Below are 27,623 nucleotides of genomic sequence, written 5' to 3'. Positions count from 1 at the left end.
ACCTGCTGCTTTTTGGAACGCCGTGTATTCAGGCGAGATTTAACGTGCGTTTTTTGCATGAATTTGTATACCGCGCGACAAAATCCTATTCCGAAATCATCGCATCTTTCATGTAAGTGTGTGGGAGTTTAACGTTGCAAAAACTGTCGGCAGAAAAATCGAACTTTGCAAATGAATGACGGAGCTCCCAGTTGTTTATTTTATTCGGACGCAAGTTTGACAGAAATTTAATGTAAAAAAAAAAGAGGGAGAAAAAAAAAGAAGTCGATTAACAGTACTCCACATTTGCGCTAAGATACTCTAAATTAAACTCTTAAATTTATCAAGTAACAATAAACAATTTTTATATAAAGACATATATAAATATATATAATTAAATATGATATATATCCATACATATTTTCTTTCAGTACGTGCATATGAATAAAGACTACGCGTCTCTGTTTATATGTACGCACTGATAGAATTGCAATTAAGAAATAATTGAGAAAATTAATTCAATTAATTCTTGCACTGTTTGTTTCTATGTAAAGGGAAAAAATGAAAAAAATGTATATGTGTATGGGTATAATTTATGTAATTATATGTATTTATAGTTTTATATAAAAAAGTTTTAAAAATATTAAAAGATACGGTTAATTAATTTCAAGCGATGATTTCGAATTTGTATCTCTTTTTATTAGTTGCGTACGGAGAAGTAGTGATGCCTAATTATATTAATCCATTAATTTTTGCGCAATAATTACAGAGGAAAGGTCTCTATTTCCATATGAAGTATTTGTAAAAGAATAGCCAGAAAAATTGTTGCAGAGAAAAGTTAGATAATGTAGTCGTTGATTTCCAGAGATTTCGAAGCGAATTAATTTCTTCACCTCGATTTCTCTCTGTTTATTGGAAAGTGCATCACATAATAGGTACATATAGGAGAAAAAACTATGAGATAGTTTTTGGGATATGAAATTTGTGGAACAAAATAAAAATTGGATGCGCAAACTATCGCGATTCAGCGTACGCGCGCACACACTATTATAGTTCTATCAACAATTTACGAATCTTCATTTTGTACGATATATATTTAATCTTTAGATGAGAGAGAGAGAAAGAGAAAGATAGAAAGAAAATGAAAGAGAGAGCGAGAGTAAGAGAGAACGAGAGCGCGAAAAAGAGTATCTATTAAAGATAATAAAAATCGTGTTATGGTTGGCGGTAAAAGCGAACACTCCGCGATATATATTATATGATCATATATTGTACGTTACATCATAACGCGCTTTAACAGTTCGAAAAAGAAAAACAAAGAAAAAGAAAACTTGTCAAATAAAACCCTTTTACTTGATGTATTTATCGAACGTAAATACAATGACGTCTATAATATATTGCAATAAAAATAATTAAAACCGCTCGTTAGTTATTCCTGCGTGAAACAGGAAGAAAGCAATCCATTAATAAATTTTTCATATAACTATATGTAGTTATATAAAAAAATATGCCTATTAGAGATTTACTATTAATTTTTATAATTAAAAGAGTATGGCGGTAGTAGGAATGTTTGCTCAATGCACAAAATCTAAAAATAAATATTCTTGTGCAGTTTAGAGGTGTAAAAGCAAATATTCCATACTTTTTCGGAAGCAGACACGCGTTTTATGTATATAAAAAATTTTATTTCTATATTTACCTGACATATATACAATTGTGAATGAAGAAGTAATTTTATATCTCAACTAAGGAACCATTTTTTAATTTTTTATATTTAAATTCTGATTCGGGACGTTTATTGGCCCAAACTTTTGTATCTAGTTTGCTTAATATGTGTTCTGGATCAACAGCAACTTCTTGAAATTTTGATAAGTCATCATCATCAAATTCTGCAGTTTGCATGTCCCCTTTGAATCTTTTATTTTTTGTACAATCTTCTTTAATTTTCACAGTTAACGATTTTTTTGATGTACTTAAAAGCTTTATCCCAAAGCTCTTGTTTTTCTTCCGTTTCTGTTGGCCACAATAATCAATGTTTTCCCTGTTTACCAGTTTTATAGTTCTAAAATTAACATTTACAAGAAATGTCAACTTATTAAAATGTAATATTTGTAGATTGTAATATTGCTAGAAATATTTTGTTTTATGCTTACCTCTCTAAAATTTCATCTAATTTTTTAGCGATAAAACTCTGAAATGTAGGAGTAACACCAAAATTTGTAAATTTATCCTGTTTGGAAATTATCCTCAAAGAGGTTTTATCTAGGTTATTATTTTGTACTTCTAAAAACATGAAAATAATAATTAGCAATTATTTCTATAATTAAAGATAGTTACACAGACATCCGATATTAAGTAATTATCTAATTTACATCAAAATTTGATATAAAAATACAATTAATTTTACTTACTATGACGACGATTAACATCAACTTTTTCTACATTGTATAGATCATCGTTTAAAAATTGTTGGTCAATCGCTTCCTTCAAAATATTCGCAGATGTTTCATCTTCCGAGCTTGATAAATCCGCTTGCTTGTTAATATTCTTCATTTCATTATAAATTTTAGTCTATTATTGGAATTGTATTTAGAATGTCTATAATTTAAAAACATAACCTAAAGTTTATTCTACAAGAAATTCTCTAACAGAAATCTCTCACAAGTGATTGGATATTGAACGCGATATAACCTCGAGTTATGAAAAGTTAGGTGCTTAGTAACGCAATTGCTCAGTGAGCTCTGATTTCTAATTGGCGCATTTTTTTTTTTATGTAAAAGAATGTGCCAATCAGATGCAGGAGTAGGTTGGCAGTGCATAATTCTCATTTCTTTACGTGTTGGTATCGTTCAAACGTTTGTCAGTTTGATTTTGAACGTAAACAGCAATTGTATTCCGGACGGTCACAGCTGGCAACTTTCTGTGTGTTTCCTCGTGCCACGTATATCAGACATTTAAAATATCACAATTTAAGTAAATACTTCCGCTTATTATATAGTTATAATTATTACACTAATTTAATTATTTTTTTGTTATCAATAGTTGTTACATTTATTATTGTTAATTACATGTTAAGAAAGACTTCGGATTCTTATTACTTGACTTTTGTTTATAGGAGGATCGACTTTTTACAGCGATTAATTGTGACCGTTTTTGTTGTAATATCATGGGTAATTACACAAGTAAGCTGTTATTTTATACAACTGAAAATCGAAAAGAATCTAACGAGCATCAAGAAGTTGTACAGCAAATAGCTAATGAAGATAATGTGTGTACACCAGTATTATCTGACAAAAAAATACTGGGTGACCCACGCTCAATTTCGACAGGAATTAAAAGAACTCCCATTGAAGTAAAGTTTTATTAATAATTAAAAGAAAAATTTTTGTTTATATATATTTAATTTATATACAATTGAACAATGTTATATGTAATATATTTTATTGTTTAAATAGATTAAGAGTACACCAGTTGGGGTAAGCAGAAACTTACCTAATGCAATTCCAAAGTATTTACAGAAAAAGCCGTATCTTGAAACTAATTTGGATGTGACACCAGAGTTGTCACCTGGGAAACCTTCTGTACTAAAGGTAATTGATATTGATCATCACTCAGAACTAGTATGTTATTTAAAATTTCTGTTATTATTTTTTGAAGAAATTAAACATCTGTTTTATTATAATTTTGTAAAGTATACAACTGCTAAAAATTATACATTATTGAATTCATCATAAAATATCTTTTATTTAGTTTTACTTTGTTAAAAAAAAAACTGCTAATAAAATTTATGTTTGTAGCATGAAAATTGTTTAACGCCGGAAACAGTTGTTTCAAATAAGTTAAAGAAGATTACACCAATAGATGAAGACCGCTTGACATTCTTGGGACTAGATCCTAGATCTCCAGCTGCAGATTTTGATAGAACTCCTATCTTAATACCAAAATCTCTGGTTATGTTAAAAGCACGATCGCTAAGATTAAATCGCGATGACAGTTATGAATCATATATTCACGATTCAGAAAATTCTCATCAGAAAACTTTGCTTAATATCCCAGAAATACAATTATGTAATATCACAATCACAGAAAATTTAGAAACTTCATTAGTTACCGAAAAACAAGATGAACCAATCCCCATATCTCAACATAATCACAATTTAAATATTTTCGAAAGTGAAAAAGAAATTACAATCGTTAAAAATGTCGAAGAAGATAAAGACAAGACAGATAAGCAGGATTATAAAAATATAAAATCTAATACGACGATAAACAACACCGATAAAGTTGAACTGTGGCACGATTCTTCGTCATCAGAGGAAAGCGTAACAGCAGGTACAGAGGATTGGAAAGAAGCATCACAAGAAAAGTTTTCAAAGGAAGATGTAATTATAACGTTTGATAAACATACCATGGATAGTGCTTCTTTAACACTGATAAAATCAAACGAAGATTTTCGAAAGAAAAAAGACATGAAAGGAAAAAAGAAACGGAACGCTAAAATTGATGTTAAACTTGATGAAAAAAAAGTATTTACACCTGAAAACAAACATGGAACTGAAACATACGAGGTAATTCACATGTTATCCTAACGATATGTATGTATGTGTGTATGTGTGTGTGCACTTTATATTTGTCTACTATATTAATCTTTTTTAGAATCGAACACCTCTTGGCAATCGATCTAATAACGATCAGATACAAAAAAAACCGCAACAGTTGTTGAGAAACATGTCTATTGGAATGCAACAAGAAAACACACCACCAAATAGGATGTTCAATGGACAGACTAGAAATGGAAACCAATGGGATTCAAATTCCACAGTGCTCATCTAAATGATTAGCATTTTAGCTTACTTAATTATTAAATAAACTGAGTAAAATTTGAGTTTTAGATTAATTGATTTATCTTCAGGTTAGCTATATGTTTTATGAAAAAGGTAGAAATAGCAATAAAGAATTTTAGTTGTAAATAAATTAGATAATAAGTGTTTATTAAGTATAAAATATGGAATATGGGTATATTTGTTTTGAAATAGTTCAACAATTGTAAAAAAAAATATAATTAATTATTTTGATTAATATTTGTGATATTCAAGTATCATTTTTTTCCATTGCCATACGAATTTGAGCTTTTGCTGCTTGAATCGAAGATTGAAGGTTTTTGCTGGATTGTACTAAAGATGTTACACTGAAAAGTATTATAAACAACATTAATTTAAATTGTATGTTATTAATATTACAAATTAAAATTAACAATGGAAATACATACCTTGGATTTTTTATAACTATTTTCTTTTCTTTGTTATTAGGCCTGTCAAATACTTTAATTGTGATTCCGCTATCTACTTTTTTTACATTAGAAAATACATTTGGTTTTTCAGTGATATTTGATCTGGCAATATTTCTGGTGTCTATTAACTGTGGTCGAACAATTTTGACTTTATTATCTATACGCTGTCCCTTGTAATTTTTCCGTTTTCTCATATTGAAATCAGCATTTTTATTTGCTTGCTGAATTCCTGTTTGCATTATTGTTTCAGTCATCTGATATGGCACTGAATATGACTTTGAACTGGATGGAATACTGCTATTGTGCTCACTCTCCCAATTAATTGGTAAATGAGGTTCAGATACAGATCGTGGATCTATATTCTGAGGTATCCCATCACAAATGGAAGATAACGTTTGCCCAGGATAACAATGTTTGATCCGCTCTTCAGTAAGTGGTAAAGTAGGGGTTTTCTTTTTTCTGTGATACTGTTCTCTACAATTTAGATATTTATTACATAGATTATTTAACATACAACTCTTCTTTTTATGTAACATATAATCTTCATACATCTAGCAAATAGAATGTTAACAATACTAGACTTGCGTCCCATGGACGCGATCGTGTAACATTTCCGCTAAAAATAATTTCGTGAAACGTGAAAAAAACATCACACAATCACACATATACATACATGTTCACACGCAAACACTCATTTTTTCACGTTTCACGAAAACGTTTTCACGTTTTACACTTTTAGCGAAAAAGTTACATGATCATGCTCATGTACTTATAGAATTTTATTTATACTCATTGTACATTTATTAAAATTGACAACATTTAACTTACCTCGGAATAAATTTATCCACTTTTGGATTTGCTAACTCCTGTTGAAGTTTTTTTATTTGTGTTGCAACATCCTTACGACGTTGCATAAGTTTTGCTCTCATTTCTTCTAGAGTTTCCAACTCAGGAGTATAACAAACATGTAGAATTCCACCAAAAAAATTCTTGTTGTCAATCATGCGCTTCGCTATTCTGTGCAAAAAACAAATTTGAACAATTATTGATATATTTGAGAATGTTTTCCATGTTATCTTTATTTTTATTTTTATTTTATTATTTTATTATTTTACAGTTACGATCAAGAGGCACGGTAGTGCGCTGCGCCTATACTTGGCGCGAGGCACTACCGTGCCTCTTATACGCGAGACGCCGTATTGATAATAAATACCTAGCGCTTTGAATATGTGCATAATGTACATGATACGTTTCTGTGAATTCCTCAGCAGGATAATCAGTCACCAGTTGAATTGCTTTTACATTTCCGTAAAGACAAATGAGTTTTTTTACTTCTTCTGCTAGCCGTATCTGTGGTACTCCACATATTAGCAAATGCTGTGATTCATCGTTAATTGTGTAAACCTGTTACACAGAGCTAACTCGTCAAGGAAATACTGTGTGAATTATATCACTTAATATACATAATTCTTAAAATTAATGTAAACTACAACGTAGGAATATAATTGAATAATTGAATGCTTTATTTGTATAAAGAATACAAGTAAAGATCTGCAATCAGCCGAACTAATTATATCTTTCCTGGCAATAAAATTTAGAGCATACACAAATGGTAAGATAGTGAATTTGTTTAAATTAAAAATAAGCATAAATTTTATTTTATAGTAGGATACAAGTCTTCAACGCTACCTTGACTGCTGTCAATTTCTTTCCCTGCCTGTAAAGTGCTCTGGTTCGACATAGTTTTTGTTGCACATGATGTGGCATGTGCGTCACAGTACAGTTTTCCTCTGCCATAATAAAACACCTTACCTTTTTTCTGCAAATGACAAATATAAATATATTTTCGGAGCTAAATAAAAAAATGTGTTACATCCTGCACGCCATTTTACAAAATAACCGCCTGGTGGTAGGTAGTAACTGACCGAACGATTCTCTGACCCGTGCTTACGAAATAGTACTAAGTAATCTTTGTGCTTCGTGTTTCGTGTTCGTGCCATGTGCCATCAACTTATTCTTCCTGATATACTGATACTTCTCAAACGTTTTCGGAAACTCGGAGCCACGAAATCCTAGTATAGAAACTGATAGAAACTTATATGCTGGCGCCTTTACAAATCGGTGTTTAACGTTTTATGTATCGCATTCTTCAAAGTGATAAAGTATTCAATCGATTTTTTAATGATAGCATTGTCAAAGAATGAAAAGAAAATAATTTGCACTTGCATGTGATGTTCCGAGTTGTAACAGTATTGAACAATGTCGAAATGTTTTGTGGTTAGAAATGGAACATTGTGAAAAGCTTAATAATAATATTATTATTAATACGAGACTTTGTTTCACGTTTTTGTGCATTTGTAAAGAACATTTTAATTTTAGCTGAATATCTCGTGTAAAGATTAAACTAACAACAAACACATTAGTCAATAAATAAAGGTGAATGCATAAGCAATTAGTTTAGGTAAAAATCAAATTTAAATATTTTTTTATCTTTTTGGCACACATCTGATTGTTATCGAATAACGAATAAAGTAAAACTTTGTTTTTTTTTTGTAATTAACTGTAGAACTGCAGAGGTACTTCTGTCGCAAAATGCTGAAAACTTTTAAGTGCCACCAATGTGACTCGATATTTGATCGTGCCTCACAATTGGATTATCATCGTCGAAGCTTACATCTGGGAGAAAGGTCTCAGATATGCCAGATATGTGGAAAAGGCTTTTTTCGCAAAGCAGATTTGCGCACTCACTTGAATATTCATCTGGGAACAAATTTTCATATTTGTGAGGTCTGTGGAAGGAAGTTTAGTCATATATCAAATCTTATAAGACATTGTAGAATGCATACAGGTGAGATATCAAGTTAATAATAAACATACATATATTGCAGTATGAATAAAATAGAACAAATAAAATAAGAATAATATACAGACAAATTTTATAATTGCAAAACTTTAAAGAATACTTTTTTTTTATTTAATATATAGGAATTAAACCGTATTGGTGTTCAATTTGTGATAAGAATTTTACCCAGATGTCTTCTCTAGCAAGGCATAAACTAGTGATACATGGAATACCAAAGAAAGTTGCACAGCAGTATTATAATCCTAGTTTCACTAACAATAAATCACGAATTAATAATCGTGCATTAAAAGAAAATAAGGTGATTATAGATTATATAGATAAAATTTTAAGATTATTATAAGACTTTTTTTTTATTAAATTTTTTTTTATTAAAGAATTTATTAAATTTATATTTTTTATTAGGAATTTGTAATGTTTATGTCATCATAATTTTTTTTCAGACATTAGATATTAATGTAGAAAATAGATTTCATGAAATATCTTGTATGGAGCCGAAATATATTAGCCAGAATGCTGTTAAAGATTCAGATAAAAAACCTGAATTAATTTCCAATCAACATGATGTTGATATGAACAATAAAGCTCGTTTATTCCAGGCTATTATTTGTGTTGCATCTAAGCAGGTAAATACCTGATATTTTACATTTAGTCATATTGTAATATGAATATAAATATCTAATATAAAATGTATGAAAAGTTTGAAGAAAATAATTTAGCAGAAAAAGAGAGTACAAATCAATTGTCACAAGAACATTTTGCTGAAATTGAGGGAAAACTTGGAGCCACTGTTTTGTCGACGAATAATTCTATTGTTTCAAAATCTTCTCAAGATGTAGTTAATAGTTTCGAACAAATACAATCCAAGGACGGTATAACATATTTACAACTATTGGATAAAAACATTTTTGCCTTTTTACCTCGAGATAAAGGATCTAGCGCTGAATCAGAAAATCAAAGCAATGAAGACATATTAAAATTAAATGATTCAACTGTATGTACATCTGAAGAAATTAGTAAAGAAACTTCTGTAACCAACGTTAAAAATTCATTAAATATAGAAACGAATCTACCATCTTGTAATTCTAATGAAGTTTTAACGGACCAAAAATTTCTACATAAACAAATAAGCAAGGAAGATAATGAAAATAGAAAATGTAATAATGAAATAAGCGATGATGACAATCAATTATATATAGAACTTTCTAATTCAGAAATGTTGAAATTTGATGAACCTCGATATGGTAATATCACTAGTATATCTAATGCAAATATTAATCACGTCATGAAATCCCATCATTCTGAAAATACTGGTACTAATGAATTGATATGTACTCCTGATTCTAAAGAGAATCGGGAAGGCTTATTGCTCAATGAGGAGAATGTAGAAAATTTCAGCAACACAGTCTGCAATATAGCATCAAATAACGAAGAACCAATGTTGCGTTTAGTACAGACAGAAACTGGCGAGCAATTTTATGAATTCATTATAAGCAATTTGGTAGAAAAAATGCAGAATACCTCGTGCACAAAAGATCTCGAAGATGCAATAGAAAATCCGACAAATACTTTTAGAGATAATCAAAAGATCAACACCAACTCCAAAAAAAATGAAAAAAGTGATCAGATAGAGCATCAACCAGCTTTAGACAGTCTTGTGGATATAAATAATGAATTTAATTATATACAGTTTGATTTTCATAGAGAAGAAAAAAACTGTGCAGCTTTGAATGAAGTTGAATCCGAACATTATGAACAAATATCAAAGGGTAACGAATGTGTAAGTAACATGCAAGTCTACAATTCTGGAAATTTAGAATTATTAGAGAATGAGTCGCATGTGGATTTTGACAAATATGTCGAAACTAATCTCGAAGCTTTTGAAAAATTAAATTATGAAAATTGCAACGAAAGATTTTTAGAATTTGTGGAAGTTTCTGATATTGGCATAGAATCTTCAGGGTGTAAAGAATTCTCAATGGTACGCTTGATTCAAAATGACGGTGAACAGCTCTTAGAGTTGTTTCAGGATTCTCAGGCTGAGCAGGAAATAAATCGAGATGTTGCACAATCTATTAATCTTAAAGACTGTTCAAACGTTTTGCAAGATAGTAATAAAATAGTTGAATCTTTTAAAAATAAATCAGATTTTTTTACGTGTGTCGAGGATAACGAGTTATTAGGAGAAAATATAAATACTAGTCAAAGTATAGAAAATACTGAAAGATGTTTAGATAGCGATAACAATTTGCCTACTGATGCAACAGCTGTTGAAAGTGGAAATAATAAAAACTCTATTAAAACTTCAAAAAAATTGAAAAAACCGAAGACAATTTCGAAAAAGTTTCAATGCTCAGAATGTAAGAAAGCATTCTCGACAGCATACAATTATAAGCAACATATTGGAATACATTTTACCGATCAGCAAAAATTTCATTGTAAAGATTGCGGAACATCCTTTGCTTGGAAATCTACTTTAAACAAGCATATCGCAAATAATCACAGCTCGGTAGCTCCACAAAAGTTTGTTTGCAAGATTTGCCCTAAAGTCTACAGTACTTTATCGCAAGTAAATGTAAGTTTATTATTATTTAAATTATTTATCCTACTACAGTTAAAAATTACTTACAAACAATAATTTAATTTTATATGCATTTTTCAAAGTAATTATCGACGTATTTTTTACAGGATCATGTGAAAAGAGACCATTTAAAACAACGCAATCATGTTTGTTTGCACTGTGGTAAATCTTTCTTTAAAAGATTCGACTTGAAAATTCACAGTAGAACGCACACAAACGAACGTCCATATGTGTGCCGCGTTTGCGGAAAAAGGTTTCCTCATCAAAGCCATATTATTCGTCATGAGCGCATGCATTCGGGTGAACGGCCGTACATTTGCGATATTTGCCAAAGAACCTTTGTGCAACTTAGCTCCCTGAAAGCACATAAGCAAAAGCACCAAGAGATCCGAATAGATTTCTTGGATTACCAGATTGGCGAGGACGATCCTATTGCATTGGCAAGACTTTAGATAGATTATTATGTTTGGATAAATTATCCAATATGTTTCGTCAGCAGTATGGAAATTAGCGAATGTGTAATACTAATAATAAATCAGTTCTACAATTTCTATTTTATTAACATTGTTATAATGTTATTTTTTTAACTAAAGTTTTATAAAAAATATAGAACAGCGTGTTTTCTTTATACGATGTTACAACCCTAAATTCAATTGCAAAAATCTACTCCTGAACGCTACAGTACATACTATATTTGAATAATATGAATTGAAAGGTAGATAAAGGCACAGTTATTATTGATCATAAATATAATTTTATTAAAAAAATTTGTTTTCTTACATTAATAAAGTTTTCCGTTTACTAAATTCATAACTATTGTTTACTTTTCCAGAGATTCATCAATATAAATCAAGTATTCACCTATTGGATACGTTTTACCTGTTATATTAACTTCAACGACTTTTGTTGCTGTATTTATATTAAACACAGCATCCCGTGGAATCTTGATTTTATCTTTTAAGATGTTTTTTGCTACTGGTTTAATTCTAGGTCCCAAAATTGGATCATTATACCGATATAACATAATCGAAGCAGAATCTAGATAAAATATATTAAAAGATTTTTTAATGAAAGCTTATTAATTGTAAAATTAAGTATTCTGAGTATTTATTATGTTGGATTATATCAAAAGTGAGAAAATGCACGCTGAAAATTCTTTTATGCTACTGAGAATTTTGAATACGTAATTTCTCACTTTTAATATTAATCAACGTACTCGTGACAAGCACCCAAAAGTCTTAATAAATTCTAGAAAAAATATGTAATTATATTTAAAAAATTAAAAATCCTTATTTACCTTGTATATGTTTGTTTTGTTCTACAATGTAGGATATAATATCTGTAGCCGTTACAGTTGAAATTTTCATAGATAATTCAAGTAAATTGCTACAACTTTGTGGATTAATAATATATATTGGAGTTGTGAGCTCTGTAGAAAAAGTCATGTATGGTGTACCTGGACAACATTCTTCTTTCGTCTTTTCTGGAGCTTCATCCGTATATTTAATAGTAATATTATTGAGCTAATAAAGAAATAAGTGAATTAATTAATTACATAGAAGCAGCATAGATAAAAAAAAATATAAGCTGCTTACTCCTAATGTTTTTTGAAGATATTCTTTATTATTTTCGAGTACGTCAAGCTCGTTGAAATCAAGAGTCAAATTTAATGCACTAAGACCAACAGTTTTAATTTTATCTTTCATAAGTTGCACAAATGGCATTACTCTTTTCATATATTTTTTTAATTCAGGTTTGTCAGCCAACGTTGCAGAAAGTACTTTATTGTCTGGTAATGTATTTCCATTTTTCTGTAATAAGATCGAATAGATAGTAAAACGTTAATGAACAAAAAAAAAAAAAAAATGATGATACTCATAACTTATATTATTCTTATGACTTACGGTATACATTTCCCTCATCGTTGTAAGGACGATACTTTGCCAAGGAGGATAAGTTTTAGCTACCCAAATAATTCCTTGCGTAGGTTTCTCTATGCTATTACTTTTTGTCTTAGAATTTTTTGAAGTTACATAATTTTTTAAAAGCAATCTGAATATACGAGCAGCATCCATTAAATATTCACACGATTTTATTAAAATTTCGTCTATTTCTCCTACTGCAGGCCACTTTGCATTTAATATACTGCTATCCTAATAAATCGTATTAGTTAATTAAAATTACATAAAGAAAATTTATAAATATTTTAACTTTAAAACTTACTTCTTTAAGTAAATCTCTCCATATATATTCGCAAACATGTGGACAAATAGGAGACAAAAGAATTATTTGAATTTTTATAAATTTTTTAATTAAGTCCAGATTAATTGTAGGACTTAATTGCAAATATTTATCTTTAGCTGTTTGAAATTCGAAAAATCCTGTCCTCAAGGCTTCTTTGAAAAGCATTTTCGAGTAATTTTCACCAGTTTCTTGTATCTTCAAATTAATTTCACTGCATCAAAAAATATGTTATTTTAATTCCAGAATTTTATAAAAATAATTTTAAAAATAAAATACGAAAAAGTAGATGTACCTTTCAAATACTTTATCGTAAAAGTCTTGCAATGTATTATGATGGAAATGGTAATCCATATTCAATATATCTTTAACCCATTCTATAAAATTATAAAGTCTAAGAATTCCTGCATCCGCTGTATTTTCATTGAAATTAGCATCCTCAATTGAATCACCAGAATCAGCGAGACAGAGTCGCATTCCATCAGCCGAGAATTTTTCTACAGCTTCAGCAAGTGTTAAAAAGTTGCCTTCTGATTTAGACATCTGTGTGCGTTAAAATAATAATTACAATTTTTTTTAACAAAAATTTTTAATTTTATATTATATACCTTTGCTGAATTCAGAAGCAAGTGACCATTTGCTCTTATTCCTTGTGGCCACAATTCAGGCTGATCTGGCCATATTGCTGTATGATTATAGAGAAAATATGTAAGATGATTTTGTATTAAATCTTTTCCGGATGTTCTTAAATCTACAGGATACCAATACTGAAATTCATTTCTCATACGATCTAGAATTGTTTTGTCTATATTTGTCTTGGGCAATTTAGCATCTTTAAAAAAAATATAATCCCATACTTCTAATGTCATATCAGAAGCTCTGAAAAAGTTATTAAAATATTAACAATATAATGTATATAAAATATATAACCAACATTAATTTTAATCTTACTTTATTCCAAACTTATTAGGTTTGTCTGCTTTAAAAGTTTCTCCTTGTAAAAAATGTGCTATTGTATAATATGCCATATAAATAGTAGAATCTGATAAAGATTCAATTAACCACTTTTCGTCCCATGGTAATTTAGTACCTGAAAATATAAAAATTAGAGTATTTAAGAAAATAAAAAAAGTTTATATTAAAGTAATTTATTTACCAAGTCCGTATGTTCTGGAACATGCATATTCATGTAACCAATCTAAACATACAAGGAAATTGTTTCTAACTTCATCGTGAAAGGTATTGACGTTCTCTAAAGCAATATGTGTTTTCGCCTTCCAGTTTTCTTCACCATAATCTAAATACCATTGATCACACAAAGCCACTACACATTCATCATTTGATCTTGAAATAACACCTTTTTCTGGTTCATAATAGATCACTGCTTTATCATTGTCAATTAATTCTTTTTGAATTTGTTTTCTAACATCCCGTATTTTTTTTCCCTTCAATGGACCTACTAATAGTACACCGTCATAAAATCCTTTCAAGTATGCTATTTCTTTTGCTTTCTCAAGTTTAACGGTATCATTTTGAGATTGAATTTTTAACTGATCATACAATGTTACTGCTATTAAATTGCCAAGTTCTGGAACTTCGATTATTGGAATCTAGTAAAACACAAAAATATTAGATATTTTCTAAATTTTAGGCTTTCGCGGCCATTGACTTCTGTAGCAATGGAGATTTCTGAAGGAAAGCCGCGTTGTGCGACTTTCCTCCGGAAACTTCTATTGTTACAATATTAAGTAATTTATTATTTATAGCTCTCATTTGATTATGTAATTTGTATCATGCTATATATAATTTATTTACCGGATTATATGATAACACCATATTATCGGCAATTCCGTACTTTTCTCTGAAAGGTTGTTTCTTTTTTAAATCCATTAATGCAGCATAATCGTCAGGAGAATCACTAGGAACAGAGGTTACGATACCAGTACCTTTGTTTTCTTTTATCGTTAACATAGGTAAAGCATAAATTACCTTATTTAACGTGAGAGGAGCTTCTAATTCCAATCCTAATAAATCCTATAAATATTTTTTATATAAATATTTCAAAAATATAACTAATATTTATTAAATAAACAAATAGTACTTTGCCCGTTATTTGTTTAATAACGTCTATTTCTCCTTCTTTTTTAAATAAACCTTGATAGGATATATTTCTTGCCGCACGGTATGTAGAAATGTATATGTCCCCACATGCTAAATGATAAGCTATGTACATCAAATCTGGATGAATCCAACAGTTTGTTTGACCATACATTGTCTCCGGTTTTAAAGTTGCAGCTACGAGATAAACTGGCTTATCACAAAAATTCCTATAATAATAAATTACTTATTTTAATTTAAACAACCAATTAAAAATTCCAGTAACTTGTAAAATAATAAAATATAAAAGTATTACATGATTTTCTCAAAATGTAAAACTTTCTGAGGATATAGAACTTTCATTTTGATCAATGTATATTCCTGTGGTCCAACACCTTCACCAGAGGATCGATCATGATCCATACAAGGTTGACCGTCTTTCGGTGAATAAATACTGTATCTCTTTCCATATTTAATTTTGTTTCTGGATTTCAAATGATTAAATTGCCAGCGTACAAAAGAATCATAAAATGGATTTGCATCTGTAGTAATAAATGTTCTTCGCCAGTCCACCTAAAATATTATAAATTAGATACATAAAATTTACAAAATTGTGCAACAACATATACTATTTTTTTATCTTACATGTAGACCAATAGATTTTAAGTCTTGCATAGCAAGTGCTGGAAAATAATCTAACCAATACTCAGCATTGATAAATTTCTTGATTTCTTCATCTTTCAATCCAAGGGATTGCATAATTTGCCATTGATATTTACCTGGACCAGTTTTGGCAACTGCTTTACTCTAGAATTAACATCAATTTCTTTAAAAATATTTCTTGTGACATTTAAATTAAAATTATCTTTTATTTTTATTAAAGTTTACCTTTTTTCCTTTGCTCTTATCCTTTAAAGTAATGTCATCTATTTTTTCCTCCACTATTTTAATTTCTTCAGGAAATTTAGGTGGATAACCATATAAATCCATTTCTCTTGCCAGTTTATCAGCACATGCTTTGATAGGCATACCTGTGCCATGAAAACCAAAGGGAAAAAGAACTTTTTTCCCCAAAAGACGATTGTATCTAGTAGCAAACTAACAGATATGCACATTTAGTAATTTATATATTTAAAGCAAAACAAATAAAAAATTACTAATATCAATAATAAAATTTCATTTATGTATAAGAAAACGTATAAAATTACAAAAGTTTCAGATTTATACCTCGCATTTAGACAATGAAAAAGTATGACCGAGGTGAAGACGTCCGTTCATGTAAGGATATGGAAAATTCGCAAAGAACTTTTCATCTGGTCTTTCCTTAAGAAAAGATGCTTCAACTTCATACGCTTTTTCAGCTTCCCATTTTGCTTGCATATTTCTTTCAATTTCTTGTAGATACTTGACTTTAAAAGTCCCTTTCCTTTCCGTTGCCTGTCAAATGGAATATTTTTCATCGGCAATTTATACAATGAAATAAAAAGGTATACCATTATAATACATTAGATACATTGTTTAATGTACACAATCAGAAAGTACTCACCATCTTAATTAAGTTTATAATAAATAGCAATAACTAGAAATATGACATACACCTGTAAATTGCGTAATGACGCAGATACGAGGTATACACGTGGACGGTGGAAGTGCTCCTTCCCTCAAGAGCTTATTATACACAACGCGGAAGAAAAGCTAATAAAAAAATTAAAATGAGAAATTCGATTGGTCGAAAAATCCGTTTTTGGCCAATCAAATGTCTCACATCGCGATCGGAAGGTCTAATAATAAATTACTCGCCGCGCGTGGCAGCTCTGTAGAGAGTGCACGAGTAGGGGAACGAGATGCCGTTCATGAAAACGGTGTTGAAACGAAATAAAACCGTGACCGTGGGTGGCCGTAGGAGGGTTCTCCAGCCGTGCGGTATTTTGGGTACGATATCGGGGCACCGGATTTCAAATTAACCGATCGATCGGACGTGTGCGCCGCCGATGGCACTATGATCGATACCGTTCGCGCGCCCCGCGGCAGCCCGTGGACGTAAAGATTCGATAATCACGACGCGCGTGGTGTCTCGTTGACGGGATCGTCACGACGGGGTGCTCATCTTCAGGGAGCAGAGGAGATTTTCCTAGTGTTTTGCGGCGGAAGGTAAGGGCACAACGACGTGCCGTACGGATACATCGTTTCCGATCGCCCGAACCTGGGGAACGACCGGTTGCGAGGACGAGGTTCTGCTCGAAGAGCAGCCTCGCCTCGCGTCTAATATTACGTGCGTGAATCACGCGACTCATGTTCTACGCGTGCACGAGCGATCGCACGCACGATCGTCGCCGCCTCGCTCGGCGAGCTCCAGGAACGCGATTTCGAGCGCGACGCTCGAGTTCCCCTTTACCCAAAGCCTGGTTCAGGTTAAGGCCAAAAGCGATCGCATGATGAATTAATTGGCGACTCTAACCTCGCGTAATCGCGACAAGTCGCTTCATCACGCGACCTGCCTCTTTTTCTTTTTCTTTTTCCTCTCGACCTCGGGCGCGGAGCTTGAAGCGGAGAGAGGAGAGGGAAAAAGAGATGTCAATTTAACAACGTGAAAAAAAAAGGGTTTGATTGCGCTGGCATCCGTCTTCGTAATCATCCTGGACTCCGAGATTTGCCTCCCTCGCGGTAAGAGCATTGGGTTCTCGCACGCGCCTTGCCGCATTCCTCGTATCAACGTCGATCTCTTGTCTCCGCATTTTCCCATTATTCCGCAGGCGTTATCGCCGTTCCGGAAAGGCCGACGTCTCTCCCATCACGCGCACTTGTCGGTAACGTGGGCATCGACTTTCCGGAAATAGCGCGTATCATTTGCAAAATATACACGCACACTTAATCACACACATATCACTTTAGAGTTGCGTATGCACGCGTCATTCGCGTTGGCATATTACATTATGTTTTCAATGTCATCTCGTTTTCCTTTTAACGCGTCCCTCTCGCGATGTCCGTTTTATATCGCGTGTCTGTTTAAAAGCCCTGAGAGAGCCCATCGCTTTTGTTTAGAGACTTTTCCTCTTATTTTTTTACCACCTATCTTTTTAACGCTTTAAAAAACGCGTCGTGTAATATTTGATCGTTACACCTAGCAGCAATTATCAAGAGATTCGAGGGAACTTTAAATCAATGACTTTATCATGCTGACACAATGGCTCTGTAAATAGAATTAGTCTGATATTTTTTTTTAGATTAAACGCCCGTACATTTGCTTTACGCGGCTTTACTTGCAAGTGTTTCAGTGTTAAATTTAAAAGTGGCACATGGTTTAAGTAAAATCGTTTGTTTTAGCAAACAGAGGGATGCCACGTAGCAAGCGAAGAGGACCTTCCAGCACAAACCACAATCATACTCCCATTGATATGTCGGTATCTGGTGCACATGAAGAAAGCTTACCTAGGCATCCTTCAAAACGGTTAAGACATACTTCCTCTAGGTATCATTGAGATACATTATATTTTTAATTAATTAAATTTATATTCCATTATTGCATTATATAAAAAAATTAATATTAAAAATACTTTAAAAAAAAATTAAAAAAAAGGTAAATTTAATTAATAATAAAGTAAATAATTGATGTTGTTGCAGTGCAAAACGATGTATAATTAAATGTATTAATTAAATTTATATCGCATTATTGCATTATAAAAAAAAATTAATATTAAAAATACTTACAAAAAAAATTAAAAAAAGGTAAATTTAATTAATAATAAAGTAAATAATTGATGTTGTTGCAGTGCCAAACGATGTATAATTAAATGTATTAATTAAATTTATATCGCATTATTGCATTATAAAAAAAAATTAATATTAAAAATACTTAAAAAAAAATTAAAAAAAGGTAAATTTAATTAATAATAAAGTAAATAATTAATGTTGTTGCAGTGCCAGACGATGTATAAAACCTGATGATGTATCCAACGTGTCAACATTTTCTCAAAAACGTTGCATTACTTGGTTCAGAGAATATACCTCACTTGATGATGCCGATACTCTCGGACCTGAAGGAATGGAAAAATTTTGTGAAGATATTGGTGTAGAACCTGAAAATGTAGTAATGCTTGTTCTTGCATACAGGATGAACGCTCGTAAAATGGGCTTCTTCACGTTAAGCGAATGGCTTAAAGGCTTCTCAGAGTTGCAATGTGATTCGATTAGTAAAATACAACAGAAGCTCGAGTACCTAAGGAATCAATTAAACGATCCATACACGTTTAAGGGAATCTATAGATATGCTTACGATTTTGCTAGAGTATGTGCGACATTACCTGCATTAACTGTGTTTAAATATACATAGATGTGGTGGACATCAAACGCGTTTATCTATCTTTAATGATTTGGCTTAAACTGTTTACAGGACAAAGATCAGCGTAGTATGGACATGGAAACAGCAAGAGTAATGTTACAACTGCTTTTAGGAAAACATTGGCCACTATTTATACAGTTTGCTCAGTTCCTAGATCAATCAAAGTACAAAGTGATCAATAAAGATCAATGGTGCAACATATTAGAATTTTCACGTACAATCAATCATGACTTATCTAATTATGATTTAGACGGAGCGTGTAAGTGCACAAAAAAGAATGTTTAGATTGTTTTAATGAAAAAGTGTATTAGTGCTATATTATACATAATGATTGTGCGTAACGTATGGATCTTTTAGGGCCAGTAATGCTTGATGAATTTGTTGAGTGGTTAAAAATTCAACGAGGCGAGGGGTCGTCATCAATAGAAGCTAGAGGCAGCTGAAACATAAGAATAGTCCATTGAACTAAGAACAATTAGTTTCTTTTTTTTCGTAATATTCTGTAATTAACGAAATTTCTGTTTATAAATATCATAATCTCGCAATATTTCAATTACCATCATTCATACATTTTTTTTTATATTTTGATTAAATAATAATAATGTATTGTAAGTAGCTAATCGTAATATGATTCGTAGTATCTTCCTATATAAGATCTGGCTGCAAATTTTTGTTTGATCCGTTTTCTTACTTGTCATAACTTGCAATTAATCCATTCGCCACAGAAACTCTTGTGATTAGAAATAAAACTATTTTGATATAAGATTTACTTGTGCAATTTATAAAAATAATTTGGAATATCAAGTTCATGGATAAGTAAGTTGAACTTAATACAACATTTTCCAAATTGAATGAGACGATTGCCATTGACTTCCAATAATTATAGACTATATTTTGTGTCATTGCAGATCAAACGCGTACACATTATGTATTTTGACGTGTTTATAGACATTAAATAAATTGATCAAGAAAGATAACTTTCACATTCCACATTATTAAGTTAACATCGAGAAAGTAAACTTGGGATATTACAGAATTTATAATTTTTATGAAAAATTCTGTTAATGTTTTTAAATTACCGTGTCGTCTGTTACTTCGTCCATTGTATATCTTATTGTAATGGCACTTTTTACACAAAATTTAGATATGTATAATATTGTCAAGGGAGACATTAAAAAATAACGTAAATATCACTGTAGATTCGTTGGTGAGATGGAACACTATGCAGGTGCTACAATGTTTAATACTCTAAAGGCAGTACCATAAAGTGTCAATATCATGCGCTATTTAGTCAAAATTAAGTAATTCTTGTAAATGCTAAAATTATGGATGTATATTAGAATAACGAACTCTCTTATTAAAAGAATATTTATTCAGTACATCTATTTCCCGATATCTTTCAAATTTAATGATATCGCAAATTATGCTTTATTAATAAGAACGCAGTTTACTGACAAAAAGGACCTGTTTCATAGTTATTCATTTACAAACGTATAATAATATATCGTTGATATTGTCTCGTCCAGTAATCTTAACAATCTGTGTGTCGAAAAATCATTATTTATAATTTTTACATTTTATTTCTCAAATCTTTAATATCAAGGTTTAATATCTTGGAGCATCACCAAGAACTTTTGCGAAGTTTTTGAAACTCATGTATATGGTATAATTATATAAGATAATTATATGTAAAATATATTAATTTGATAAAGTGCTAACCATTTTTATTCAATAAATTTACAAAACTTTTAAACTTATACATCATCGAAGTCTTTCCGTAAATCAATAAACAAAGTCGACAATATAACAGTTTGTAGATTTCTTCAATCATTAAAATGAATGCTTGCATATGTTTTAATGGATATTTATTTCTGTGTTATAAGATGTGTAACTAGTATTATATTAACAATGGGATAATTTTTGCATTAAGAGTTATAGGTTCTACATGCAAGAAACATAGAATATTTGTAAGGAAAAAACTTTATTGTTTGTAAACTTATATCGTTTGTGCGCAAATGCAAATTACAATTACAGAATGTTGCAATATTACTGCCATTATTGGAGTAATGTATTGGACGATAATAAGAAGCGAATAAACTATCTTTTTTTTAATATCTCCTTTATTACTTTTAACTATCATTTTTTATTAAATTTTCTATATAAAACATTACTAAATACGAACATATGTGTAATTATGTAAGAGTTTATTATCAAACTTAATTTAAATATTTAATGTATCGCGCTACAATTTTTAATACAGTACAATTATCTATACCATAAGCATTTGTAGAAAGTTATCGAACCTAAATAACTTAATACAGCTATATATAATACATTTTATACGTAAGAAATTTGTAAACTTAAAAAATGCACCCATTTATACAACACAGCCTGGATTCATTACTACTATAATTATATAAAAAACTGACACTGCCCTAGAGTGAGAATAGAAATACTGCCGATAGTTAGCAGAAAACATAAATATCTACCTTTAATAGGTATCCTGAATAGCCTGGCGCATATTTTTAACGAAGATGTGTATAACAATATACTATCAAGATCTTCGCCTGGAGTAGTTTGATATACAAACGGCCGTATACGTATCTCGTGTCCTACAGCTCGAATCATGGAACAGGCATTTGTTAAACGAGCAGCCTAAGAAAAAAAATATGACATAACAAATTAATTGGAGAAGCAAAAGAAATCATTTGGTACGACAATTAATGTACCTGTATAAATGGAGCGATTGAAATCAAAATCCATAATATCACATTCATTACGTTAACGTACGTAACAGCATTGTTATTCCCATCGTTGATGTAGTATTGAAACAACCACACGATACCTGCAGCCGCCCATGATAAATTAACTATGGTGTAAATGCAAACGGCTGGTCCTAATTCATCGTTAAAATATTTCAGTAGTTTCTTGAATTCATCGATATCCTGCGAATCAACGAAGAAACAATTCGTTGATAAACTTAATTTCAAAGCTTTGATAATTATTTATTTTTTTCTTTTAGATATAAATATTATTTTAATATATTATGAACCCTCATCCAATCGATGGGTTGTAGAATATGTTGGAGCAGCTTGCCACGTAAAAAATAAAGATGTGACATTAACAGCTGTCCTTGCAGACAGTAGCTTGTTATAATGGTCCCCTGGACCATGTCGTGCCATAAAGTACAGACGATTAAAAATACCTTCAGTGTTGTTTTCACCTGATACGGGCTACAAATAAAATATAACTTCAATAAAGGTAAATTTATTTTTTGGTCTTTTAAAATAATTTCTGTTATCTATGCAATGTTAACAGTGTGTTAGCTACCTATTTTCCATCCACTGAAATACAATATTTCTTTCTGCCATCTGAATGTTCACTGTGATCAGTGCCATAAGCATCCACACAATGCTCAACCCTATAAAAAGCCACAGTATGTGTACCAGACGTTTTTGATTGTTGCGATTTATTGGATTTGAAGAGAGCAGAAATGCTCTCTCCATTAGATTCTGTAGTTGTTCATTCTCTTTAATGCGAAATAGATATATCGTATATAAATAGGCCATTAAATGTAATACACTTGGAATTAAGTAACTGAATATCACATTTCCATAACAGGACGGTTCTTGTGTTCGTTTTTCATTAGTGTTCAGTGGATCTTGCTCCAAAAGCAATACTTTATAACAGAATCCACGATCTCTCCTGTAAATGCACACGCGTCTATTTTATTATAATACTCTTAAATTTAACACAAATATTCCATTAATTAAATTTAAAAAAGACTACCTATATTGGTATTAATAAATGCTTAAAATTTATGCTACATATATAAAACAATATATAAAAATAAAATTAATTACCTAAAGCAAGCCATATATTGTAAAATATATCCAATGCACATAAATATAGTAACTTGTACAGTATGAAAATTTACTAAAATAGAACATCGTAAAAAATTATCCGAATCATCGCTGTTAGTTGGTCTTAGTCCCATCACTCCCAATAGCCTTAGGTAAGGTCTCAATATTTTATGTTTACAATAGTGAAGTACTGCTGATGTACTGATAAAATTTTCATAATCCTCAGTAATTTCACCCACTTGCTATGAAACAAACAAATTGATTTTAAATTGAAATTCTATATAATTTTATGCTACGTACTGCAAAACTTAAACAATAAAAAATAGAATTGTTTATTAATCAAGAAAATTATTTTTTTAATTGTAATACTTACATCAGTGCTTTGAAAAGTTGTTATACTTGTTAATATAGACGGTACTTCCGTAATCTCTTCACGATTTTCTTGAGGCGGATCTTTATTAGTTATGGGTTTATTATTACAGTCCATCTGCAAATAATATGATACAATGTAATATGCTGTATTAAATGCAATACAGAAAATAAAAAGGTATATTTTAATTTGGTATAATATTTGATAAAGTTTTAGTAATAAGGTACGATTTATTATAATTAAACTTGTGGAAAAAATTGATTTATCAATTAAAATAATAGTAATAGTAACTCACCGACGCCATTTGGAACTCCTTGACTAAGTAGAACACTGCTTTCGAACTTGAGAGGAAAATATTTATATCAATAGTTTGACATGTGGCTCACCCTAACATGTGAATATAAATCATTATCAGCTCGTCGAGATGACATTTCACCTTTGCTTAAAGATATCCACGTGCATCACGGTTAAAACAAATTATTGCGTTTGTGCAACAACAAAGTGCACATTACGGAGTGAAGCAGCAAGTGAATATAAAAAAAAACATCTTATATTTACAGTATTATAATACAAAATTATTTATAAATTAACATTTTTATAAATTTACACTCATAAATACATAAATTAACGTTTTTTCCTTAATATACTTCCTGCTGGTCGTAACACGTTATACTCTTTTCTACGGTGTTTTATTTCTGTGCGTTTTTTCTAGAAAAAAAATTAATAATAATAAAAGATAAAGTAAAAATTTAATCAAATTCAATAAATTAAATGCCGGTATACCTTTCCAATGACAAAAGTCATTTCTCTACTACCACGCGAACCGGATACTTTAATGTTATGAGTTTCATCATTCTCCAATCTCTCGCCAAACGTTGCTCTGTAATAATATAATTTTACATTTAAAATCCGTTGTAAGTACATAAACGTAAAAGTATAACAAGTAAATCTTTATCAGATTAAAATCAGTATTTACTTATTCTGTTTTTTCTTTTCCGGTCCGCCTTCTTCGAACTTCACCTCTCGTTTAATTCCGTTTGTCTTCGATTCATTTCTTGCAATCGGATAGTCTTCTTCCATCTCCTGCTCTTTTTCTCTTTCGTTTTTCTTCAATAATCGATAATTCTTTCGAACTTCTTTAACCCATGATTTCTCATCATCTGAGCTATCATCATCAGAGCTATCATGAACGAAACTTTCATCTGAGCTACCACCTTTAAAAGAAATATGTGTATAAGAATTCTACATAAGTACATATACACAAAACTTTTACAAAAAAATACCATTATTTTTTATCATTTTATTTTACCTTTCGGTTCGTCCTCATCAGATTTATTTTGAACTTCTTCTTGTTCTTGTGCCAATTGCTGTTGCAATTTTTTACTTTTACTTTTTGCAAGTTGAGAAATAACAGGATTCAGTAAAGCGTACTCTTCAGAGTCTTTATTAATTTGGTAATCAGGATCGTTAAAGAGAGCTTTAAATCGATCGTCCTTCAATAGATTAGAAGATGTTTGTTTTTTCTTATTATTAACATTTGCATTCTCCATTAGTTTCAATGCCAGTTCCTGATTTACACTTGGCAACTTTCGTATCTATTTTTATATAAAGAAAAAAAAATTTTTTAATTACGAAAGTATTATTTATACAAGTATTACAATTAAAAATAAAACTTGATAGCTAAAAGTTAAATAGCTAAAAATAAAATAAAATTGATAAATACCTGTACTCTGCTGATGGCCTCTTCTTTAATCTTGTCGCGAATTCTCTTCTTTTTATATTCTTCAAATTCAAACGGTTTCATTACATCTCTCGCTTTTCTATATAATCGCATGTCTATAAAGTAACCATGCATGTATGCCCTGAGTAGATTAGTTCCCTTCAAATGTGAAAGACCTAATTCATCTAATTCCTTATCGATTACAAATTTGTAATCGTCATAGATGATATCGTAATTTAACTCTTCCAATTCCTCTGTAATGTTATCAAGAAAACTACACCAGTAAGGTGCAGGACCAAGACCAGGTATATAATATATTTGCATTTTCGTAGTTTCGTTAGCCATCAGCAACATACCACTGTTTGGTATAACAGACAAATCATTGAAACTGTGTTGAGCTTCTATAGAAGTATAAAGTTTACCCTAAGAAAAAAAAAAATAATAATTCTATAAGAATATATAATAAAATATATTATAGATTATATTTTAATTGTAATAAATATATGATCTTTACTTACATTATCTCTTTCCCATATTTTCACAATAGAACTATCCATAGAATAAACAAGTTCCATTTTTTGGTGAAAATCTATACATTTGATTGGTAATTCATACATATGATCCTTGGTTAAAAATGGTTTATTAGATCTTATATCATATAATAATATATGTCCTGTTGAGGTACCAACTCCTAAAGTTAATCCTCCTTGAAATTTCAAGGCAGAAATTGCAGGAACTGTCTTCAAACTGATGAAAGAGATAGTTGTATCAGTATAAAAAACAGATTCCAATAATAAATATAATTATGCCTTACTTATTTTGAGTAATGCAGTGCAGAGCGCAATCGAGCACGCCTACTCTATTTCTTACTCTTGGATCCCAAGCTTCAATCTTTCCCTCCTGAGTACCCACTGTGAGTAAATGATGTAATGGATTTATCTCACATTTATTTATTGATGTTGCTTCTGTTTCAAATGGTTGCAAAAATTGACCACGTTCAAGATTTATTCTATATATATTGTTACTGAAAAAGCATAAAATATTAATTTATTTATGAATAATACACATTTATTTAAAAAATTAGATATTTAATTAAAATATGTGTTCAAAGCTAACCTATCACCAACAATAAAAGCATCACAAGATGGATAATGATATTTCAGATCTCTTCCAAAATTTGGTACTCTCAGCTTATAATATTTCCCATGAGCAGCATGAAACTCAACATTGCGATCACATTGCAGAAATATTATCTAAAATACAATGAGATTATAATAAAGCTGTTATAATTTTAATTATATTTAAAATCTTGTCTATAAATTATTTTATGAATCTATGTTCAATAGTTCAACTTACTTTGCTATAGTCATCTGATATTACTTCAAAAGCAACTACTTCAGAATCAAAACACCTCTCAAATTTCAATGCTAGATTATGTACATCAAAGCACTTTACACGTGGTTTATAAATCCCTGTTGCTAGTATATACTGTTCATCTTTAGAAACCTTAATAGATGTGCTTATGCCAGGCATGTCAAAATCTTGTATAAGTTCAATCCGTCGTCGTATATCTAACAATAAGTAACAGCATCAAATATTGATAGTAATATAATTAAATACTAATTAATATTAATAATTAATCGGTCAAATTAAATACGTAAAAAAAACAAAGTTATAAATATTTCGTAAATCATAAATCGTAAATTGTTATTTAAATTTGAATAAAAACAAATACTATATTTCCTTAATGTCGATATAATTCTTACCGACATTTTTCTTCGATAAACTTCTTCTTTTACGATCCGATAGCCACTGTAAAGAATATAAATTAATATCATGTTACATATAACCTGAAATAATGTATATATATAAATAAGCTTTACCTCAGGAAGGGATTTTCCTGCGCTAAGATTGTAAATTTTTATGTTATTCGGTGCGGAAACCTGCATCTTAGCTTTTATGATTTAAATTACATAAAAAATCCTTTAAAATATATATAAAACTAATTGAAATTGGCCGAGTGAAGTATACATAAGCACGTGGGGCACACAAATTGCAAGCCAGAGAGCTCAACTCGGAATCACGGCTTCCACGCGTTCAGATACAGAGGCTCGTCCATGTGAAGCCAGCGCTTCGGCTGCCGTCGGATAGAAAAAAAGGCCAGAGCTATACACTGTCTGTGCTACTCTTTGGCGGCGTCGCCGGCAAGTTATCGCAGATCCGCTTCTCGGTGTATAGCTCTGGTCTTTTTTTCTATCCGACGGCAGCCGAAGCGCTGGCTTC

The 27,623-nt window shown here is 30.6% G+C and overlaps 8 protein-coding genes across 13 annotated transcripts; 3 read left to right on the top strand and 5 right to left on the bottom strand.

Moving 5' to 3' along the window:
* Positions 1-1,213: 1,213 nt before the first annotated feature.
* On the bottom strand, positions 1,214-2,621 carry LOC139102046 (uncharacterized). Its single transcript, XM_070655677.1, has 3 exons — positions 2,391-2,621; positions 2,133-2,262; positions 1,214-2,041 (listed from the first exon to the last, which is right to left on the bottom strand). The coding sequence occupies exons 1-3, from the start codon at positions 2,530-2,532 to the stop codon at positions 1,714-1,716; spliced, it is 600 nt and encodes a 199-aa protein (XP_070511778.1). The 5' UTR covers positions 2,533-2,621; the 3' UTR covers positions 1,214-1,713.
* Positions 2,622-2,823: 202 nt separating this feature from the next.
* Positions 2,824-4,951, top strand: LOC139102025 (uncharacterized). Its single transcript, XM_070655640.1, has 5 exons — positions 2,824-2,952; positions 3,095-3,331; positions 3,435-3,569; positions 3,777-4,547; positions 4,636-4,951. The coding sequence occupies exons 2-5, from the start codon at positions 3,146-3,148 to the stop codon at positions 4,810-4,812; spliced, it is 1,269 nt and encodes a 422-aa protein (XP_070511741.1). The 5' UTR covers positions 2,824-2,952; positions 3,095-3,145; the 3' UTR covers positions 4,813-4,951.
* Positions 4,950-7,321, bottom strand: LOC139102030 (RNA-binding protein 48). The gene is made up of 6 exons (XM_070655650.1): positions 7,195-7,321; positions 6,959-7,088; positions 6,483-6,673; positions 6,098-6,286; positions 5,249-5,743; positions 4,950-5,167 (listed from the first exon to the last, which is right to left on the bottom strand). Exons 2-6 carry the CDS (start codon positions 7,064-7,066, stop codon positions 5,071-5,073), a joined length of 1,080 nt encoding a protein of 359 aa, XP_070511751.1. The 5' UTR covers positions 7,067-7,088; positions 7,195-7,321; the 3' UTR covers positions 4,950-5,070.
* On the top strand, positions 7,306-11,322 carry LOC139101998 (zinc finger protein 91). Of its 3 annotated transcripts, none has more exons than XM_070655573.1 (6): positions 7,306-7,390; positions 7,836-8,117; positions 8,255-8,430; positions 8,573-8,755; positions 8,830-10,704; positions 10,818-11,322. In XM_070655573.1, the coding sequence occupies exons 1-6, from the start codon at positions 7,369-7,371 to the stop codon at positions 11,160-11,162; spliced, it is 2,883 nt and encodes a 960-aa protein (XP_070511674.1). In that variant the 5' UTR covers positions 7,306-7,368; the 3' UTR covers positions 11,163-11,322. The 3 variants fall into 3 exon arrangements, with proteins under 3 accessions (XP_070511674.1, XP_070511675.1, XP_070511676.1); XM_070655574.1 differs by lacking the exon at positions 7,306-7,390 and adding an exon at positions 7,568-7,705; XM_070655575.1 differs by lacking the exon at positions 7,306-7,390 and adding an exon at positions 7,588-7,730.
* Positions 11,323-11,441: 119 nt separating this feature from the next.
* Positions 11,442-16,735, bottom strand: Leurs (Leucyl-tRNA synthetase). The gene is made up of 16 exons (XM_070655564.1): positions 16,595-16,735; positions 16,276-16,485; positions 15,937-16,146; positions 15,694-15,855; positions 15,365-15,621; positions 15,053-15,278; positions 14,767-14,985; positions 14,108-14,561; positions 13,903-14,041; positions 13,560-13,830; positions 13,247-13,494; positions 12,934-13,165; positions 12,615-12,863; positions 12,306-12,521; positions 12,008-12,233; positions 11,442-11,748 (listed from the first exon to the last, which is right to left on the bottom strand). The coding sequence occupies exons 1-16, from the start codon at positions 16,595-16,597 to the stop codon at positions 11,531-11,533; spliced, it is 3,540 nt and encodes a 1,179-aa protein (XP_070511665.1). The 5' UTR covers positions 16,598-16,735; the 3' UTR covers positions 11,442-11,530.
* A 176-nt stretch (positions 16,736-16,911) lies between these two features.
* On the top strand, positions 16,912-21,237 carry Sccro4 (DCN1-like protein SCCRO4). Of its 4 annotated transcripts, none has more exons than XM_070655660.1 (5): positions 16,912-17,199; positions 18,373-18,517; positions 18,967-19,333; positions 19,439-19,646; positions 19,745-21,237. In XM_070655660.1, the coding sequence occupies exons 2-5, from the start codon at positions 18,384-18,386 to the stop codon at positions 19,828-19,830; spliced, it is 795 nt and encodes a 264-aa protein (XP_070511761.1). In that variant the 5' UTR covers positions 16,912-17,199; positions 18,373-18,383; the 3' UTR covers positions 19,831-21,237. The 4 variants fall into 4 exon arrangements, with proteins under 4 accessions (XP_070511761.1, XP_070511759.1, XP_070511758.1 ...); XM_070655658.1 differs by lacking the exon at positions 16,912-17,199 and adding an exon at positions 17,234-18,240 and having other exon boundaries at positions 18,373-18,496; XM_070655657.1 differs by lacking the exon at positions 16,912-17,199 and adding an exon at positions 17,248-18,240.
* Positions 21,238-21,574: 337 nt separating this feature from the next.
* Positions 21,575-24,049, bottom strand: LOC139102019 (uncharacterized). Its single transcript, XM_070655633.1, has 7 exons — positions 23,916-24,049; positions 23,624-23,737; positions 23,251-23,492; positions 22,718-23,092; positions 22,440-22,620; positions 22,117-22,332; positions 21,575-22,042 (listed from the first exon to the last, which is right to left on the bottom strand). The coding sequence occupies exons 1-7, from the start codon at positions 23,922-23,924 to the stop codon at positions 21,800-21,802; spliced, it is 1,380 nt and encodes a 459-aa protein (XP_070511734.1). The 5' UTR covers positions 23,925-24,049; the 3' UTR covers positions 21,575-21,799.
* Positions 24,050-24,198: 149 nt separating this feature from the next.
* On the bottom strand, positions 24,199-27,459 carry LOC139102006 (nucleolar protein 10-like). Its single transcript, XM_070655593.1, has 11 exons — positions 27,224-27,459; positions 27,107-27,152; positions 26,697-26,911; positions 26,457-26,593; positions 26,155-26,364; positions 25,859-26,087; positions 25,344-25,763; positions 24,930-25,215; positions 24,597-24,834; positions 24,404-24,500; positions 24,199-24,328 (listed from the first exon to the last, which is right to left on the bottom strand). The coding sequence occupies exons 1-11, from the start codon at positions 27,287-27,289 to the stop codon at positions 24,245-24,247; spliced, it is 2,028 nt and encodes a 675-aa protein (XP_070511694.1). The 5' UTR covers positions 27,290-27,459; the 3' UTR covers positions 24,199-24,244.
* Positions 27,460-27,623: the final 164 nt, after the last annotated feature.

Source organism: Cardiocondyla obscurior, linkage group LG04, assembly GCF_019399895.1.
Source record: "Cardiocondyla obscurior isolate alpha-2009 linkage group LG04, Cobs3.1, whole genome shotgun sequence".
Taxonomy (NCBI): domain Eukaryota; kingdom Metazoa; phylum Arthropoda; class Insecta; order Hymenoptera; family Formicidae; genus Cardiocondyla; species Cardiocondyla obscurior.
Note: the sequence above shows the minus strand (reverse complement) of the source record. Positions and strands in the feature narration are given on the sequence as shown.

Excerpts from the sequence above, each read along its gene's own strand:
- LOC139102046 (XM_070655677.1), bottom strand. The coding sequence starts at position 2,532 with ATGAAGAATATTAACAAGCAAGCGGATTTATCAAGCTCGGAAGATGAA. Across the intron at positions 2,263-2,390 it reads TGATGTTAATCGTCGTCATA|AAGTACAAAATAATAACCTA; the intron begins GTAAGTAAAATT and ends TCATGTTTTTAG. Across the intron at positions 2,042-2,132 it reads TTAGATGAAATTTTAGAGAG|AACTATAAAACTGGTAAACA; the intron begins GTAAGCATAAAA and ends TGTTAATTTTAG.
- LOC139102025 (XM_070655640.1), top strand. The coding sequence starts at position 3,146 with ATGGGTAATTACACAAGTAAGCTGTTATTTTATACAACTGAAAATCGA. Across the intron at positions 3,570-3,776 it reads GGAAACCTTCTGTACTAAAG|CATGAAAATTGTTTAACGCC; the intron begins GTAATTGATATT and ends TTATGTTTGTAG. Across the intron at positions 4,548-4,635 it reads ATGGAACTGAAACATACGAG|AATCGAACACCTCTTGGCAA; the intron begins GTAATTCACATG and ends AATCTTTTTTAG.
- LOC139102030 (XM_070655650.1), bottom strand. The coding sequence starts at position 7,066 with ATGGCAGAGGAAAACTGTACTGTGACGCACATGCCACATCATGTGCAA. Across the intron at positions 6,674-6,958 it reads AGAAATTGACAGCAGTCAAG|GTTTACACAATTAACGATGA; the intron begins GTAGCGTTGAAG and ends TCTGTGTAACAG. Across the intron at positions 6,287-6,482 it reads GCACATATTCAAAGCGCTAG|AATAGCGAAGCGCATGATTG; the intron begins GTATTTATTATC and ends TTTTTTGCACAG.
- LOC139101998 (XM_070655573.1), top strand. The coding sequence starts at position 7,369 with ATGCTGGCGCCTTTACAAATCG. Across the intron at positions 7,391-7,835 it reads GCTGGCGCCTTTACAAATCG|AACTGCAGAGGTACTTCTGT; the intron begins GTGTTTAACGTT and ends AATTAACTGTAG. Across the intron at positions 10,705-10,817 it reads GTACTTTATCGCAAGTAAAT|GATCATGTGAAAAGAGACCA; the intron begins GTAAGTTTATTA and ends TATTTTTTACAG.
- Leurs (XM_070655564.1), bottom strand. Across the intron at positions 13,166-13,246 it reads TACGATAAAGTATTTGAAAG|TGAAATTAATTTGAAGATAC; the intron begins GTACATCTACTT and ends TTTTTGATGCAG. Across the intron at positions 12,234-12,305 it reads ATCTTCAAAAAACATTAGGA|CTCAATAATATTACTATTAA; the intron begins GTAAGCAGCTTA and ends TTTCTTTATTAG.
- Sccro4 (XM_070655657.1), top strand. Across the intron at positions 19,334-19,438 it reads ATGCTTACGATTTTGCTAGA|GACAAAGATCAGCGTAGTAT; the intron begins GTATGTGCGACA and ends AACTGTTTACAG. Across the intron at positions 19,647-19,744 it reads TTATGATTTAGACGGAGCGT|GGCCAGTAATGCTTGATGAA; the intron begins GTAAGTGCACAA and ends TGGATCTTTTAG.
- LOC139102019 (XM_070655633.1), bottom strand. Across the intron at positions 22,621-22,717 it reads TTTCAGTGGATGGAAAATAG|CCCGTATCAGGTGAAAACAA; the intron begins GTAGCTAACACA and ends TTTTATTTGTAG. Across the intron at positions 22,043-22,116 it reads CAATCGCTCCATTTATACAG|GCTGCTCGTTTAACAAATGC; the intron begins GTACATTAATTG and ends TTTTTTTCTTAG.
- LOC139102006 (XM_070655593.1), bottom strand. The coding sequence starts at position 27,289 with ATGCAGGTTTCCGCACCGAATAACATAAAAATTTACAATCTTAGCGCA. Across the intron at positions 26,912-27,106 it reads TTTATCGAAGAAAAATGTCG|ATATACGACGACGGATTGAA; the intron begins GTAAGAATTATA and ends ACTTATTGTTAG. Across the intron at positions 24,835-24,929 it reads TGATGAGGACGAACCGAAAG|GTGGTAGCTCAGATGAAAGT; the intron begins GTAAAATAAAAT and ends TTTCTTTTAAAG.